The sequence below is a fragment of the Pongo pygmaeus genome, chromosome 23 (assembly GCF_028885625.2).
Source record: "Pongo pygmaeus isolate AG05252 chromosome 23, NHGRI_mPonPyg2-v2.0_pri, whole genome shotgun sequence".
Taxonomy (NCBI): domain Eukaryota; kingdom Metazoa; phylum Chordata; class Mammalia; order Primates; family Hominidae; genus Pongo; species Pongo pygmaeus.
In genome coordinates, this window is record NC_085931.1 from 39515486 (window position 1) to 39533738 (window position 18253).

At 37.6% G+C, this 18253-nt stretch overlaps 1 protein-coding gene across 2 annotated transcripts in view; it reads right to left on the reverse strand.

Moving 5' to 3' along the window:
• Positions 1-18253, reverse strand: part of TTC28 (tetratricopeptide repeat domain 28) — a 740175-nt gene that overhangs the window by 685390 nt on the left and 36532 nt on the right. For both annotated transcript variants that reach the window (XM_054470478.2, XM_054470479.2), the window contains exon 2: positions 9618-9896. In XM_054470478.2, coding sequence (XP_054326453.2) covers positions 9618-9896 — 279 coding nt within the window. The remainder of the gene's footprint in view (positions 1-9617; positions 9897-18253) is intronic.

Sequence of the window (18253 nt, forward strand, 5' to 3'; positions counted from 1 at the left end):
CATGCCCAAAGAAATCAACAGTTTACAAATAGATAACTTATTTTAAGAAGAGACAAGACCACGTTGAAGATAAAATCCACAGCAACAGATCATCTGCATCAATTTACAATGAAAAAAACCATCTTATTCCTGCTCTAATTGAAGAGGATCAACAACTAGCAAGAGAAACAATAGCCAACATCGGCCGGGCACAATGGCTCACGCCTGTAATCCCAGCACTTTGGGAGGTCGAGGCGGGTGGATCACGAGGTCAGGAGTTCGAGACCAGCCTGACCAACATGGTAAAACCCTGTCTCTACTAAAAATATAAAAATTAGCTGGGTGTGGTGGTGCGCACCTGTAATCCCAGCTACTCAGGAGGCTGGGGCAGGAGAATTATTTGAACCAGAGAGGCAGAGGTGGCAGTGAGCTGAGTCTGTGCCACCGCACACCAGCCTGAGCAACAGAGCAAAACTCTGCCTCAAAAAAAAAAAAAAAAAAAGAAAGAAAGAAACAATAGCCAACATCATAGACAGCTCAACTGGTTCAGTTTACATAATTCTGACTGAAAAATTAAAGTTGAGCAAACTTTGCACTCGGCAGTGCCAAAACTGTTGTACCAGATCAGCTACAGACAAAAGCAGAGCTTTCAATGGAAATTTTAAACAAGTGGGATAGAGATCCTAAAACAGTTCTTTGAAGAATTGTAACCAGAGATGAAACATGGCTTTACCAGTGTGATCCTGAAGACAAAGCACAATCAAAGCAATGGCTACCAAAAAGTAGAAGTGTGGTCCAGTCAAAGCAAAAGCAGACCAGTGAAGAGCAAAGGTCATGGCAACAGTTCTTAAGGGTGCTCAGGGCGTTGTGCCTGCTGACTTTCTACGGGGCCAAAGAACAATAACATCTGCTTATCATGAGAGTGTTTTGAGAAAGTTAGCCAAAGATGTAGCAGAAAAATGCCTGGGAAAGCTTCATAGAGTCCTCCACCGTGACAATGTTCCTGCTCATTCCTCTCCTCAAAAGAGGGAAATTTCTCAAGAGTTTCAGCTGGAAATTAGGCATTTACCTTAAAGTCCTCATTGGCTCCTTCTGGCTGCTTTTTGTTTCTTAATCTTAAAAACATATTTAAAGAGAACCCATTTTTCTTTAGTTGATAATGTAAAAAAGACTGTTTTGACATGGTTACATTCCAGAATCCTCAGTTCTACAAGAACAGACTAAATGGCTGGTATCACTGCTTACAAAAGTGTCTTCAACATTATTGAGCTTATGTTGAGAATTAAAGTTTGTACATTTTGTGTTTATTTTTTAATTCCAATTTTCCACAAACTTTTTGAACACCCCTCCTAAAGGAAGAAATGTGACCACTGGAGCAGAATCTTGACCATCAATCCAACTGACAGCACTGTGCAACAAAAGGTTTTGAACAAGAACAATGTTACAATAAAAGGTTATCACAACAAAGTAAGAATGAAACTATAAGAACCTGAACTATAATACTGGCTCTATTAGGTTGGTGCTAATAGAAACAAACTGTGTAAGATATATATGAAATACATTTAAGAAAAAAGGCTGGGCCCCATGGCTCATGATTATAATCCCAGCACTTTAGGAGGCCAAGGCAGAAGAATCATCTGAGCCCAGGAGTTTGAGACCAGCCTGGGCAACACAGCAAGACCCTACCACTAAAAAAAAAAAAAAAAAAAAAAAGTTTAAAAAAATAGCTAGGTATGATGGCACATGCCTGTAGTCCCAGCTACTCAGGAGGCTGAGGCAGGGGGATCACCTGAGCCCAGGAGTTCAAAACTGTAGTGAGCCATGATGGCACTGCTGCACTCCAGCCTGGGTGACAGAGCGAGGCTGTCTCTTAAAAAAAAAAAAAGAAAGAAAGAAGAGAAAAGAAAAAGAAAAAGAGTATGAAGGAATTATTTACCAGTTTGATGCAGAGAATGAAAATGAAATAAGATAAATATCTTAAATGTATGAGACTAGCTAACTGGAAGCAATGAACCTAGTGAGAGAACTCAAAACATCAAGAGAAGCATTAAATCACTGAAAATATATCACTTTTACTTCCAGTAGAGACTGGCTAGGCAAGATCCAGCTGGACTCACCCCAACCCAGAAAACAACTGTAAAGTCTAGACATAATATTTTAAAAAGCTACCTGAAAGTACTAACGAGTGAAGAGAAGCAGGCAGATTTTGGAGGAAGAGAGCTGTAAAGTGAGTCCCCATTTTCAAGGTGCAAGGGTCAGGTACTGTAAGAATGGTAAGAAAGGGTACAGAAATACTGGTAGAAAAATAGTTTTTCTGGCCTGAGGAACTAGAACAGTGAAGGTCAGGAAACCACAGCCGTTGGCCAAGGGGGAAGGGGATTCCAGAAAGAAAAGAATCAGAAAAGAAAGACTCAAATTCTGTCTACTCACATCTTTGGCTAACCGCTGAGTCACACATGTACGGAACAAATTTCAAAGCAGTTCAACAAAACACAAAATATTTTAACTGAGACCAGAGCTTCCACTTAAGAAACAGAGTTTGCAGTTCTAGTCTAACCAAGATAATTACCTGTCGAACATCAACAATTGAAAACTTTCTCAAGAGAAAAAAAAAATCAACTCTAGAAAGTATTCAAATAAACCAATAAATAGCATGAAAAGAATAACAGAGGGACAAAAACAGAGAGGACAAATTAAAAAGGAATAATACAATGGTAGACGCAAAGTTAAAAGCAATAATTGCATTAAAAATAAATGAAGAAAAACATCCAATTTTGGCAGAAATTGACAAACTTGATTTAAAAAGCAAGACACAACTATATGTTGTCCAAAAGAGATGAATTTTAAATGTAAAGGCACAGACAGGTTGAAAATATATAAACAGAAGAAAATATGTAATGCAAAGAGTAAGTAGAAGGCTGGAACATCTATATTAATATCAGACAAAATAGATTTTTTTTTTTTTTTGAGACAGAGTCTTGCTCTGTCTCCCAGGCTGGAGTGCAATGGCACAATCTCGGCTCACTGCAACCTCTGCCTCCTGGGTTCAAGCGATTCTCCTGCCTCAGCCTCCCGAGTAGCTGAGATTACAGGCGCCTGCCACCACGCCGAGCTAATTTTTGTATTTTTTAGTAGAGACGGGGTTTTGCCATGTTGGCCAGGCTGGTCTTGAACTCCTAACCTCAGGTGATCCACCCACCTCGGCCTCCCAAAGTGCTGGGATTACAGGCATGAGCCACCATGCCCGGCCCAAAATAGATATTTTTTAAGAGACATGATCTCACTATGTTGCCCAGGCTAGACTCCTCAGCTCAAAGAATCCTCCTGCCTCAGCCTTCCAAGGAGCTGGGACTACAGGCATGCACCACCACACCCAGGTCAGACAAAATAGTTTATAATACAAAATTTACTATCACAGATAAAGAGATACATTGCATAACGATAAAAGGATCAATTTATCAAGAAGATATAATAATGTTATGTATATATGTTAATAATAGAGCTTCAATATATATGAAGCAAAACTTGACAATATTAAAGGGATAAATAGCCAATTCCAAAATCTTAGTTCAAGATTTTAACTTCTTCATTCCAGCAACTCATAGAATAACAAGACAAAAAAGTCAGCAAAGACACAGAAGATATGAGCAACAAGATTAAGCATCTGGACTTCATTGATATCTATGGAACTACACCTCAAAACTATAGAATACATGTTCTTTCCAAATGTTCGTGGTATATTTCCCAGGATAAACCACATGCTAGGCCATAAAACAAACCTCAGAAAATTTAAAAGCATTAATATTATAAAGAGTATGTTATTTGACTACAATAAAATTAAATTAGAAATCAACAAGATAACTAAGAAAACACAAATATTTGGAAATTAAACAACAAACTTCTAAATAATCCATGGATCAACAATGTGTTTACAAGGAAAATTGGAAAATATGGAACCGAATAATAATTAAAATACATGTCAAAATTTGTAAGATGCAGCAAAAACAGTGCTTAAAGAGAAATATTCAGCTATAAATGCTCATATTTTAAAAAAAAAGAAAGATCTAAAGTCAATGGCCTATGTTCTCTTCTTAAGAAATGAAAACAAAGAGCAAAGTAAATGCAAAATAAGTAGAAAAAAGGAAATAATAAACAGCAGACATCAGTGAAAGATAAAATTCACTACAATACAGAAAATCAATGAGACTAATAACTCATTGTCTAGAAAGATGAATAGAATTGATAAATCTCTAGGTAGACTGACCAGAAAAGGGCAGATTAACAATATCAAGAATGCATCCTGGCTAACACGGTGAAACCCTGTCTCTACCAAAAATACAAAAAATTAGCCAGGCATGGTGGCAGGTGCCTGTAGCTCCAGCTACTCGGGAGGCTGAGGCAGGAGAATGGCGTGAACCCGGGAGGCAGAGCTTGCAGTGAGCCGACATCATGCCACTGCACTCCAGACTAGGCAACAGAGCAAGACTCCATCTCAAAAAAAAAAAAAAAAAATCAAGAATGATAAAAAGAACATCACTATGGATTCTTCAGATATTAAAAAGGATAATAAAGGAATATTAACAACTTTATCCCATAAAGTTGACAACCTAGATTAAATGAAAAGTTACTTGAAAGAAACAATTACCAAAACTGATCTAAAAAGAATTAGAAAATTTGAATAGCCCTACATCAATCAAAGAAATTGAATTCATAATTAAAACCTTCCAACAAAGAAAAGTAGATAAAGATAAAGATGGCTTGACTGGTGAATTCTATCCAATACTTAAGGAAGAAATAATGCCAATCCTACACAAACTCTTTCAGAAAATACAGAGAGAATACTTTACAACTCATTACATAACGGCAGAATCACTTCAATACCAAAACCAAATACATCATGAGAAAAAAAAAAAAGGCTATAGATCAGTATCTCTCCTAAACATAGATGCAAAAATTCTTCACAAAATTTTAGCAAAGCATTTCCAACAATATATAAAGAGAATAATACATAATGACTACCTGGAATTTACCCCCATGTTAAAGCAAAGTTGATTTAGTTGATTTAATATCCCCAAATAAATCAATTTAATTTACCATATTAACAGCTAGCTAAAAAATTATAATTTCAATAGATGAAGAAAAAATAGACAAAATTTGATACCCACTCATAATAGAAATTAAAGGGAATATCCTCCACCTGATTAAGGACATCATGCTCAACAATGTGAAGCTCAATGCTTTCCCACAAACATCAGGAATGAGTAAAGGAAGTTCACTCCCATGACTTCTAGTCAACATTGTACCAGATATGCTAACCAGCGCAATAGAGCAAAAAGAGAAGAAAAAGAAAGAGAAAGAAAAGGCATACACAAAAGAAAAGAAGAAGCAGAATTGTGATTACCTGCAGACATTATCATGTGCATAGAAAACCCCAAGGAATCTGCAAAAATCCTACTAGAAATTAAAAGCAAATTTAACAGGGTCACATGACACAAAGTACAGAAAATACATTGTATTTCTATAGATTCTCAATAGAAAGTTAGAAAATAAAGTTAATCCATTTATAATAGTATCAAAAACCAAAATACTTAGAAATAAATTTAACAAAAGACATGCAAGATCTGAACACTGAAAACTACAAAAAGTTGCAAAGGTAATAAAAGAAGGCCTAAGTAAATGGAGGAATACACCATGTCATGGATTCAAAGACTCAATAACATTAAGATGGCAATTCTCTCCAAACTGGTCTAATTCAGTGTAAGCCCATTAATTTCCAGAAAGGTTTTTTGAAGAAATTGATAAGCTGATTCTACAACTTATATAAAAATGTAAAAATATAGAATAGCCAAAACAACTTAGAAAAAAAAAAGAACAAGGTTGGAAGACTTACAATACCTAATAATCAGACTTACCATACATCTATAGTAATTAAGGCATTATGGTTAAGGCATTGAGGTATATACACAGAAATCAGTGAAATAAAATAGAGAATCTAGTAATAACTCCATACTTATATGGTCAAATGGTTTGTGACAAAGGTGCCAGGATAATTCAATGTGGAAAGGATAATCTTTAAAACAAATGTTGCTGGATTATGGTTACCATTATCTGGAAAAAAATTAACTTTGACTCTTATCTCACACAATACCAAAAATTAACTCAAAATAAATCATAGGCCTAAAGGCAAAAAACATAAAAATTCTAGAAGAATATCTTTGTAACCTCGGCGAAGACAAAGTTTTCTTAAATAGGACATAAAAAGAAGAAACATAAAGATAAATCAAAGAAAAAACATCTAGCATGCAGTTGGAGATAAGGTATCCACAGACTGAACTCACTGCTTGTGTGGGTTCCCATAGTGCTTTGTTCATACCTCTTTTACAGCCCATATCACATCAAAATCATTTTTTCATTTAGATAAAACAGACATGTATAAAAGATTCTCCATCTAGTCTCTGGAGCCTTGGGATCTTTACATAAAAAATTAATACTTACGGAGAGAGACAGAAATTGGAAGGTAGCTTTTCACACATCAGACTAGACAAAAATATTTCAGATAAAGACTTTAGAAAAGCAAAGCATTATAATAAAAAGTCAGAGTAGAAAAGCAAAAATTAAAAGAAAAAGGAATAGACAAAATTTCACCAGATATACATTTATAACAAGAAAATGTAAGTGAATCTTCTTTTACCTAATGAGTATATGCCTAGAAAAATAAGTATAAAATCAAGTTTTTATAAAAGGAAACATTCTTTTGCAGTACTGAACATTTCTTTATAAATTAATTTTATTATCATACTACCTCAAAAGAACCTTTTGTGATTTCAATTTTGAACTCTATATTTTATATACTTTAAATGCTCCTAAATTAGGTTTGCTTAAAGCCAAATATAGAACTAAAATATTAATGTAAAATGGACTATACAATAACTTCACTTACTGTGAAGAGAAAAAATCAGAAACCAATAATATAAATTATCCTAAAAGGGTGTTTTTTTTGTCTATAATAATAAAAGTACACTTTTTAAAAGCCATTTTTGGGGTGTAGAAGTCACAAGAAGTGCCAGGAGAAAGTAGAAATGATAAAGAAAAATGAAAAAGATAAAAGTTTAAAGGTGTTCACAAATATAGGAAAAACACAAGTGGATCAAAAAAGGACAAGAATTAATACTTAATTTGAAAATTAAGCTCTCCATATTTATAAGGCTCACTGCATCAATTAGAGGTTTAAAGAGAGAGAGAGAGAGAGAGGCAGATATATATGCAAAACCTTGCTAGAATAATCTACTAATTCAAACCTTCAGTAAAAATGTCACAATCATAGCTATTACTTACCAAACATCTACTATGTACAAGTTACAAATTATCTCTAATCCTTAAGCAACAATCTTCCAAGATAGGTATTATTATTATTCCCATTTATCTTAACTTCAGAGAGGTTAAGAGATTACTCAAAACCATATTGTCATTAATGGAGGAACAGGAATGTGAACCTAGGTTTATGCTTTGAAAATAGCATTCTAGTTCGCAAATGGTATCATACACAATTTTTCTTTTTCTTTTTTTTTTTGAGACTCTTCACTCTTGTTGCCCAGGCTGGAGTGCAGTGGTACGATCTCAGCTCACTGCAACCTCTGCTTCCCGGGTTCAAGCAATTCTCCTGCCTCAACCTCCCGAGTAGCTGGGATTACAGGTGCCCGCCACCACGCCCAGCTAATTTTTGTGTTTTTAGTAGAGACGGGGTTTCACCACGTTGGCCAGGCTGGTCTCAAACTCCAGACCTCAGGTGATCCGCCCACCTCAGCCTCCCAAAGTGCTGGGATTACAGGCGTGAAGCCACCGTGCCCAGCCCATATACAATTTTTCTCAACAATTTTTTGTTTCATTTAGAATGATTATGGTTACAAAAGTAATCCTTTAGGGAATTACAGAATAGTAAACCATTCACAAGGCAGCAGCAATACTAGAAATTCCATTAAATGAGGCCAAGAAGACCTATCAGAGTCAAAGGATAAAGTACTATCTCTTTTATTATTATTATCTGAGACAGGGTCTCATCCTGTTGCCCAGGCCAGAGTGCAGTGATGCAATCATGGCTCACTGCAGCCTCTACCTCCCAGGCTCAAGCAATCCTCTCACCTCAGCCTCCCAAGTAGCTGGGGATATAGGTTCGTGCCACCATACCTGGCTAATTTTTGTATTTTTTGTAGAGACTATGTTGCCTAGTCTGGCCTCAAACTTGTGGGCTCAAGGGATCCTCCCACCTCAGCCTCCCAAAGTGCTCAGATTATAGGCATGAGCCACCATGCCCAGCCCTTCAGCATATTATTAATAAGACATTAGAAAACTATTTTAAATCTCTAGGAAATATCCATTAACCTTTGTTAATGGGATGAAATGGTTTTGTGGTTCTAGAGAAAATATCTCAAATACTTCAATCACATCTCTTTTTATTGTATGTATTTAAGGTATACAACATGATATTTTTGTTTACTTATATGAAGTGAAGTAAGTATTGTAGTCAAATTAATATATTCATCATCTCACATAGTAACCCTTTTTGTGTGTGTTTGTGTCATAAGAGAATCTAAAATCTACTCTTAGCAATTATCCCTAATATAATACAATATTAACTATAGTCCTCATGTGGTGCATTAGATCTCTAGAATTATTCATCCTATATATCTGCAACTTTATATCCTTGGATCTACATTCCCCCATTTCGTCCCTCTCCTATCCCCCACCCTCTATGCTTCAGGAGCATCTTAAGAAATTGTTTCTGCTAGGCAAGGTGGCTCACACTTGTAATCCCAGCACTTTGGGAGGCTGAGGCAGGCAGATTGCTTGAGCTCAGGAGTTCGAGACCAGCCTGGGCAACATGGTGAAACCCTCTTTCTACAAAAAATACAAAAATTAGCCGGGCATGGTGGCACATACCTGTAGTCCCAGCTACTCAGGAGGCAGAGGTTGCAGTGAGTCAAGATTGCACCACTGCACTCCAGCCTTGGTGACAGAGTAAGACCTTGTCTCGGAAAGAAAAAAGGAAAAAAGAAAAGGAAAAGGAAAGGAAAGGAAAAGAAAAGAAAGGAATTGTTTCTAAAAGAAACTAGGGGTTAGGTTAGGAGTAGGCACACTGAAAATAAAGTATATATAATAAAAAACAAAGATAGTAACTTAAGGGGACTATTCAAGGGACTACAGATAATTACAATGCTTTATTAGAAAAAACAGAAATTTCCATGATTTAATACCATTCTGAAAATAGTCATTGACAGAGAATAAAATTAATTATTTTAAATTGAAGGAAAGAAACATCATCATACTTCATCTAAAATATTCATTCAAAAAGAGATGTTCCAAAACCTATATAAAGAACTAGAATGTATCTTACTTATCAAGTGGCACAGAGAAAAAATAATTTAAATCTCACACATACAGGAAAAGAATTAAACTTGCACATGGAAAGCACACTACAAAAAAACAAAGGAAGCTTTTCACTAGTGTACCAGCTCAAGGAAGTCATTTTATATTTTGCTGAAGTACAGATTATTAAAATATTAGTAAGTACACTAAATCAACAAAATATTAAAGTAAGAGGCCAGCACAAAAGATTCTATGAAAATAAATAAAATTTCTACCTTTGGCCATTTGGGATTGAGAAGTCGAGCTTTGATTGCATCATCCAGTGCCTTGTCATACTGCTGGATTTTCATGTAGGCTGCAGATCTGTTGCTGTATAAGATGCAGTTCTGAGGGTCAACAGCCAGGGCTTCATTATATAGAACAATAGCTGTGTGGAAATCTCCATCATGACAGGCCTTATTACTCTGACGAACTTTCTCAACAAATTCAGCTTTGCTCAGTACCGGTCCATCAGGACTTCTCTGGCCAATAGTGTCAGCACCAAAGAGAGGAATCTACAAACAAAGAAACTTTATCAGACAAAGTTCAGATAATTCAGACAGGTTCCCCATCTGCTAAGATTTGGATGTCTCTCCCCTCCAGTTGCACATTAAAATGTGACCCCAGTATTGGAGGTGGGGCCTAATTGGAGGTGTTTAGGTCATAGGAGTAAATCCCTCATGAATAGATTAATGCCCTCCCTTGGGGGTGAGGGAATTCTTACTCTATTATTTCCAGTGAGAGCCAGTTGTTAAGAGACCTGCCACTAGCCCCTCTCTCTCTCTTGCTTCCTCTCACTTTGTGATCTCTGCATGCACAAGCCAGCTCCCTTTGCCTTCTGCCATGAGTGGAAGCAGCTTAATGCCCTTACCAGGTACAGATGCCTAATACTGAACTTTCCAATCATCAAAATCATGAGCCAAATAACCCTTTTTTATTTATAGATTACTCAGCCTCAGGTATTTATTTTTTACTCTTATTTTTTTTCAGATGAGGTCTCACTCTGTAACCCAGGCTAGAGTGTAGTGGCACAAGTCACTGCACTGTTGAGGTTCACTGCAGCCTCAACCTCCAGGCACAAGCAATCTTCTTGCCTCAGCCTTTTGAGTAGTTGGAAGCAGAGGCACATGCCACGGCATGCAGCTAATTTTTTTTGTTTTTTGTTTTGTTGTTGTTTTTGTAGAGACAGGATTTCACTATGTTGCCCAGGTTGATTTTGAACTACCAGCCTCAAGAGATCTTTCCACTTCAGCCTCCCAAAATGCTGGGATTACAGGCATGAGTCGCTGCACCTGGCCAAGTATTCCTTTATAGCCACACAAAACAGACTAAGACATCATCTGAACCTCAATAAACACAAACAGTCTTCATGATCTGCTCTACATTATATTTAACTTTTGTGCCCTGGAAGATAATAATCTTCTCTCAAAGCAGCCAACAAAGGGCCTTGCATGCATATGTGTATATGTATGTTTAATAGTTACATACATGTATATTTGTATTTGTATTTGTTGAATGAATAAATGCAAAAGAGTACTCAGGTTTTTCCTTGGCAATTTAAAGTTATATACTATGGAAAAAATAAAATACAAACATATATGGACACTATAATCTCAACTATGTTAAGACAATTGCACTTAAAATAATGCTGAAAACCCAGGAACAGTGGCATGCACCTGTAGTCCCAGCTACCCAAGATGCTGAAGCAGGAGGATCACTTTAGCCCAGGAATTTAATACTATAGTGTGCTACAACTACACCTGTGAATAGCCATTGCTCTCCAGTCTGGACAACATAGTGAGACTCCATCTCTAAAAATAAATAAATAAGTAATGAGAGAACAAAATCAAAATATTAATCATACTAAATTATCTCTACAAAAGGTTGTGGAGCATTTTAATTTTCTTAAACTTATGCAAGTTTTAAAATAAAAAATAAGGTTTAAAAAATGTTTTCATGTACCAATGAATCTTTTTGGACTGGCAAATTTGGTGACTATAATTTGGCTACTACCATGAAATTTCAAAGACAAACACCAGTTTTTGAAGACTAGCAAAAACTATTCAGCTGTAACTATATTCTGGCAATTTAAAATCTGTTTTTGATGTTGATTTTTCAAAATTACTAAGTTTTCTATAATTTTATAGCAGCAGTGCAGTGACCTTAAAATCAAAGGAAGCAAACGTGTCAAGTGTTTTTGTTTGTTTGTTTTTGTGGTTTTTTTTGAGACAGGGTCTTGCTCTGTCACCCAGGCTGGAGTGCAGTGGTGTGATCAGAGCTCACTGCAGCCTCAAACCTCCTGGGCTCAAGCAATCTTCCCACCTCAGCCTCCCAAGTTACTGGAACCTCAAGCATGCACCACCCCGCCTGGCTAATTTTTTTATTATTTTGTAGAGACGAAGTCTCCTCATGTTGCCGAGGCTGGTCTCAAACTCCTGGGTCCAAGCAATCCTCCCGCCTTGGCTTCCCAAACTGCTGGGACTACAGATGTGAACCACAGCACCCAGCCTGTTACTCATTTTTAAAACATAAAAATTATGAACTGTAGAGTACGAAGGGAAGAAATTTAACACAGTAGTATCAAGGACAACCATTTTATACTTCTAAGCAAGCTTGCCCTAAGTGAAATTAAAACAAAAAGTATTTTTTTCCCTGTCTTCCTATAAGATCAAGTCCAGTACCTCCATTCAGAAGAGGATGCATCTGATTTGATGCAATAGGCCAACATATACAAAGAAATAGACTCCTCAAAGAAGTATTTTTATTAAAAAAAGAAAAAATTCCCCAAAGAAGGAAAGAAAGGCAGATCTAATCACACATATGAGCGACTGTTCTTCCTCTGCTCACAAGGATATTATATCCTGATTTCCAGGACAATTCAAAACATTAAAGGATTCTGTAAGTTTCAAATATCAGTGTCCAAGTTATATTCAACTTTTTTTTTTCTTTTTTTTTTTTTTTTTGAGGAGAAGTTTCACTCTTGTTGCCCAGGCTGGAGTGCAATGGCGCAATCTCGACTCACTGCAACCTCTGCCTCCCAGGTTCAAGCAATTCTCCTGCCTCAGCCTCCCGAGTAGCTGGGATTACAGGCATGCACCAATATTCAACTTTCACATACTGGAAGTGACCAACCAATAATGCACTTAAAGGTTTTTTAAAAAATTATGATCGTGAAACATATTGCTTGAAAGTAAATGTACTATGTAACATTTACCAAACAACCAGAATTTTCAGTCTTTGTTTTTAATTATTACAATATGTAAGACTTATTTCATTTTGGAAAATATGATCATCATGGTTCTGCTTAAGGTCAATACTAATAAGTTATAGAAACAAATTCTGTATCTGAAAATTCAGGGGCATGACATAAAAATAGCAACTAAAGACTTTTAAAGTAAGATAAATTGTTAGGTTCATAAGTAGCCTGTAAGTTATTAAAAAAAAGAAGAAGAAGAAGAAGAAGAATCCTACTATTAAGTATTCCCTACTTCTCATAAAGAATTGCAGAGTAGGCTGGGCTCAGTGGTTCATGCCTGTAACCCTAGCACACTGGGAGACTAAGATGGGAAGACTGCTTGAGCCCGGGAGTTTGAGACCAGCCTGGCAACACAGCGAGACCCTGTCTCTATTTTAGAAAAAAAAAAAATTATTTAAAAAATTTGCAAGGTAGGGCACCGTGGCTCACACCTGTAATCCCAGCACTTTGGAAGGCTGAGGCGGGTGGATCACCTGAGGTCAGGAATTTGAGATCAGGCTGGCCAACACGGTGAAACCTCGTCTCTACTAAATATACAAAAATTAGCCAGGCGTGGTGGCGGGTGCCTATAATCTCAGCTACTCAGGAGGCTGAGGTAGGAGAATTGCTTGAACCTGGGAGGCAGAGGTTGCAGTGAGCCAAAATTGCACCATTGCACTCCAGTCTGGGCAACAAAAACGAGACTCTGTCTCAAAAAAAAAAAAAAGAAAGAAAGAAAAAAATTTTTTTTTCCAAAAAGAATTGCAGAGTAAGCCAGGTACAATAGCTCATGCCTGTAATCCCACTTTGGGAGGCTAAGGTGGGTGGACTGCTTGAGCCCGGGAGTTCAAGAACAGCCTGGGCAACAAAGCAAGACCCTGTCTCTACAAAAAAGACAAAAAATAGCTGAGTGGGTGACACGCACCTGTAGTCCCAGCTACTTGGGAGACTGAAGAGGGAGGACTGCTTGAGCCTAGGGGGTCAGGGCTGCAGTGAGCTGTGATCGTGCCACTTGCACTTCAGCCTGGACAACAAGACTCTGTCTCAGAAAGAAAATAATGGCAGAGTATAATTTTGGTTCAATGCCAACACAGGTAAGAATCAAACTAAGAAGAGAAATCATCTTCATTCTATTACCTCCATGTACAGTAATATAAAGTAACATTTCCCAAAATATATTCTAAGGAAACTTTAGGTCCTCAGGAGACTAGGATGAACAACGTTAAATAAATCTCTTCTTTAGTGAAATATCTCTCACAGATCTTATTTTGCACACTGTGAATCTGAGAGGGGGAAATACCATACATTATAAGATCAAATCACCCTTATAGTGAAGGATCTGGCAAGTCCAGAAATTGCTTGAAACACTGATGTAAACCATTACTAAGGCCTCTAAGAGCAAAGAAAATACCATGGATGAGTCAGTACTAGTGCAGAAAGATTCTAAATACTAGAGGAGAACTCTAGTATTTAGAGTTAGTAGTAGTTAATCAAATGTTCACAAAACACCATCAAATGTTCACAAATTTAAAAGAAAAATGCACTGTAGTAAGTGCTCCACAGAAGCTTCTAATTTGTCGAAATATATCTGCGTCTACTCAGCTGGATACTGTGTGGTTGTTAGAAAGCTAAGAAACAGAAATTTCTGGCCGGGCGCGGTGGCTCACGCCTGTAATCCCAGCACACTGGGAGGCTGAGGCAGGCGGATCACGAGGTCAAGAGATCGAGACCATTCTGGCCAACATGATAAAACCCCATCTCTATTAAAAATACAAAAATTAGCTGGGCGTGGTGGCACAAGCCTGTAGTCTCAGCTACTCAGGAGGCTGAGACAGGAGAATTGCTTGAACCCGGGAGTCGGAGGTTGCAGCGAAAGATCGCCCCACTGCACTCCAGCCTGGCGACAAAGCGAGACTCCATCTCAAAAAAAAAAGAAACGGAAATTTCTATGTATGGCTAAAAAGAATAAAGTCCTTTTCTTTTTTTTCTTTTTTATTTGAGATGGAGTCTCACTCTGTTGCCCTGGCTGGAGGGCAGCAGAGTGATCTTGGCTCACTGCAACTTTCGCCTCCAGGTTCTAGCGCTTCTCCTGCCTCAGCCTCCTGAGTAGCTGGGATTACAGGTGTGCACCACCACACCCAGCCAATTTTTGTATTTTTAGTAGAGATACGGTTTTGCCATGTTGCCCAGGCTGGTCTCGAACTCCTGACCTCAAGTGATCCACCCACCTTGGCCTCCCAAAGTGCTGGGATTACAGGCATGAGCTGCCACGCCCGGCCCCAAGTCCTTTTCTATCTTATCTTCAATTGATAAACTTGACAGAGAAAAAAGACCTTTGCATATATTTTTCAGATTACATATATGTTGTACTTAAAATAACCAGCCATATTAAATTCAGGAACTAATTTAACGAGTTAGAATAGTACTCTGTAAGGGCCGGGCACGGTGGCTCACACCTGTAATCCCAACACTTTGGGAGGCTGAGGCGGGCGGATCACGAGGTCAGGAGATCGAGATCATCCTGGCTAACACGGTGAAACCCCGTCTCTACTAAAAATACAAAAAATTAGCCAGGCATGGTGGCGGGCACCTGTAGTCCCAGCTAGTCGGGAGGCTGAGGCAGGAGAATGGCGTGAACCTGGGAGGCGGAGGTTGCAGTGAGCCAAGATCGCGCTACTGCACTCCAGCCTGGGCAACAGAGCGAGACTCCGTCTCAAAAAAAACAAAACAAAGCAAAACAAAACAGAATAGTACTCCTTAAGGAGATAATGAAAAATCAAATGTTTAATTACTCATTTACTTAGATTAACTATTATTTATTCCCTCATGAGTTCCAAAATAGAGGAAAATATTGTGACTGAATTTCGTATACATATAGCATATGGATGTCAACATATATTAACACTGCTGATATTTTCCTCTGATCCTCTGACAAATTCATCTTAAAAGGGTAGAGGGAGTGTCAGTAACATGTGAGCCAAATGGGCTCAGTATATGCAGCCACATATAATTACTACATACATGGTATAATTCCAGTCCTGTTATAAATTTTTCTAGCTTTATTGAGGTACAAATTGACCAATAAAGTCATATATATAGAAGGTATATAATGTGATGTTTTGATATATGTATGCATTGTGAAATGATTACCACAATCAAGCTAATTAACATATCCATCACCTCACAGAGCTATCTTTTGTGTGTATATGGTGAAAATACTTAAGATCTACTCTCTTAGCAAATTTCAAGTATATATTAACTACAGTCACCACGCTGTATACTAGGTCTCCAGAACTTATTTATCTTATAGCTGAAGATTTGTACCCCTTGACCAATGTACCCCATTTCTCACACCCTTGTCCCCTGATAACCACCCTTCTACTCTCTGTTTTTATGAATTCAACATTTTTAGATCCTACATATAAGTTAGATCATACAGTATTTTTCTTTCTGTGTCTGGCTCATTTCCTTTAGCATGACATCCTCTAGGTTCATCCATATTGTTGCAAATGTCAGGATTTCCTTTTTTTTTTTTTGAGACAAGAGTCTCGCTCTGTTGCCCAGGCTGGAGTGCAGTGGCACGATCTTGGCTCACTGCAAGCTCCGCCTCCTGGGTTCATGCTATTCTCCTGCCTCAGCCTCCCAAGTAGCTGGGACTACAGGTGCCCACCACCATGCCCGGCTAATTTTCTGTATTTTTAGTAGAGACGGGGTTTCACCGTGTTAGCCAGGATGGTCTCGATCTCCTGAACTCAGGTGATCCGCCCGACTCGGCCTCCCAAAGTGCTGGGATTACAGGCTGGATTTCCTTAAGGTTGAATAATATTGTATTTTGTACATGTGCATTTTTTTTATTCATTCATCCATCAATGGACACTTAGGTTGTTTTTATATCTTGGTCATTGTGAATAATGCTGCAATATACATGGAAGTGCAGATATCTCTTCAAGATAGTAATTTTATGTCCTTCAGAGACATATCCAGAAGTGGGATTGCTGGATCCTGTGGTAGTGATGTTGAGCAGCTTTTCATACCCCTGTTAGCAGTTTGTAGGTCTTCTTTGTACAAATTATATTCAGGTATTTTGCCCATTTTAAAAATCAGGTTATTTATTTATTTGCTATAGAGTTGTATGAATTCCTTATATATTTTGGATATTAACCCTTATCAGGCATATGATTTGCAAATATTTTATCCCACCCCATAGGTTACTTTTTCATCTTTGTTGACTGTTTCCTTTTTTGTGGAAAAATTTTTAGTTTGATGTAGTCCCATCAACTTTTTTTGCCTGGTTTTTTGGTGTCGCATCCAAAAAATCATTGCCAAGACCAATATTAAGAACTTTTTCCCCCATGTTTTCTTCTAGGAGTTTTAGAGTTTCAGGTCTTAAGTTTTTTTTTTTTTGGTTTTTTTTTTTTTTTTGGAGACGGAGTCTTGCTCTGTCGCCCAGGCTGGAGTGCAGTGGAGCAATCTCCAATCACTGCAAGCTCTACCTCCCGGGTTCACACCATTCTCCTGCCTCAGCCTCCCAACTAGCTGGGACCACAGGCACCTGCCACCATGCCAGGCTAATTTTTTTTGTATTTTTAGTAGAGACGGGGTTTCACCATGTTAGCCAGGAGGGTCTCGATCTCCCGACCCCAGGTGATCTGCCTGCCTCAGCCTCCCAAAGCGCTGGGATTATAAGCGTGAGCCACCGCGCCCGACCACGTTTAAGTATTTAATCTATTTTGAGTTTATTTTTGCGTGTGGTGTAAGTTAAGGATCCAATTTCACTTTATAGCCTGTGATAGCCAGTTTTCCCAGGACCATATATGTTGGAAACTATCTTTTCTCCATTGTGTATCAGCTTAAAATAGACTGCTATAACTATGTTTTATGTAAGCATCAAGGTAACCACAAAGCAAATACCTATAGCAGATATACAAAAGATAAAGGAACCAAAGCATACTATAGAAAATCATCAAATCAGCAAGGAAGACAAAAAAGGAACAAAAGGTTTACATAACAGTCAGAAAACAATTGACAAAATGGCAACAGTAAGTCCTTACCTATCAATCATTACTTTAAGTGTAAATGGAGTAAGTTCTCCAATCCAAAAACAGAATGATTGAATGGATAAAAATTCAGGACACAATAAAATTTTTAAATTAAAAAAAAAACAGGACCCAAAGAGATGCTGCTACAAAAACTATATGCTGCTTACAAAAGACTCACTTCAGCTTTAAGGATGTGCACAGACTGAAAGTGAAGGGACAGAAAAGATATTCCATGCAAAATGGAAACCAAAAGACAGCAGGGATAACTATACTTAGACAAAATAGACTTTAAGTCAAAATCTATTAGCAAGAGACAAAATAATTTTTTAATTATAAAAAGGTGAATTCATTAAGAGGGTACAATTATAAATACATATACACCCAAAATCACAGCACCTATATATATGAAGCAAATATTAACAAATCTGAAGGGAGAAATAGACAGCAATACAGTGACAGTGGGAACTTCAATATGCAACTTTCAACAATGGACAGATCATCCAGACAGAAACCAATACAGAATACATCAGACTTGAACTATACTTTAGACCAAATGGACCCAACAGACATGTACAGAACATGCCATCCAACAGCAACA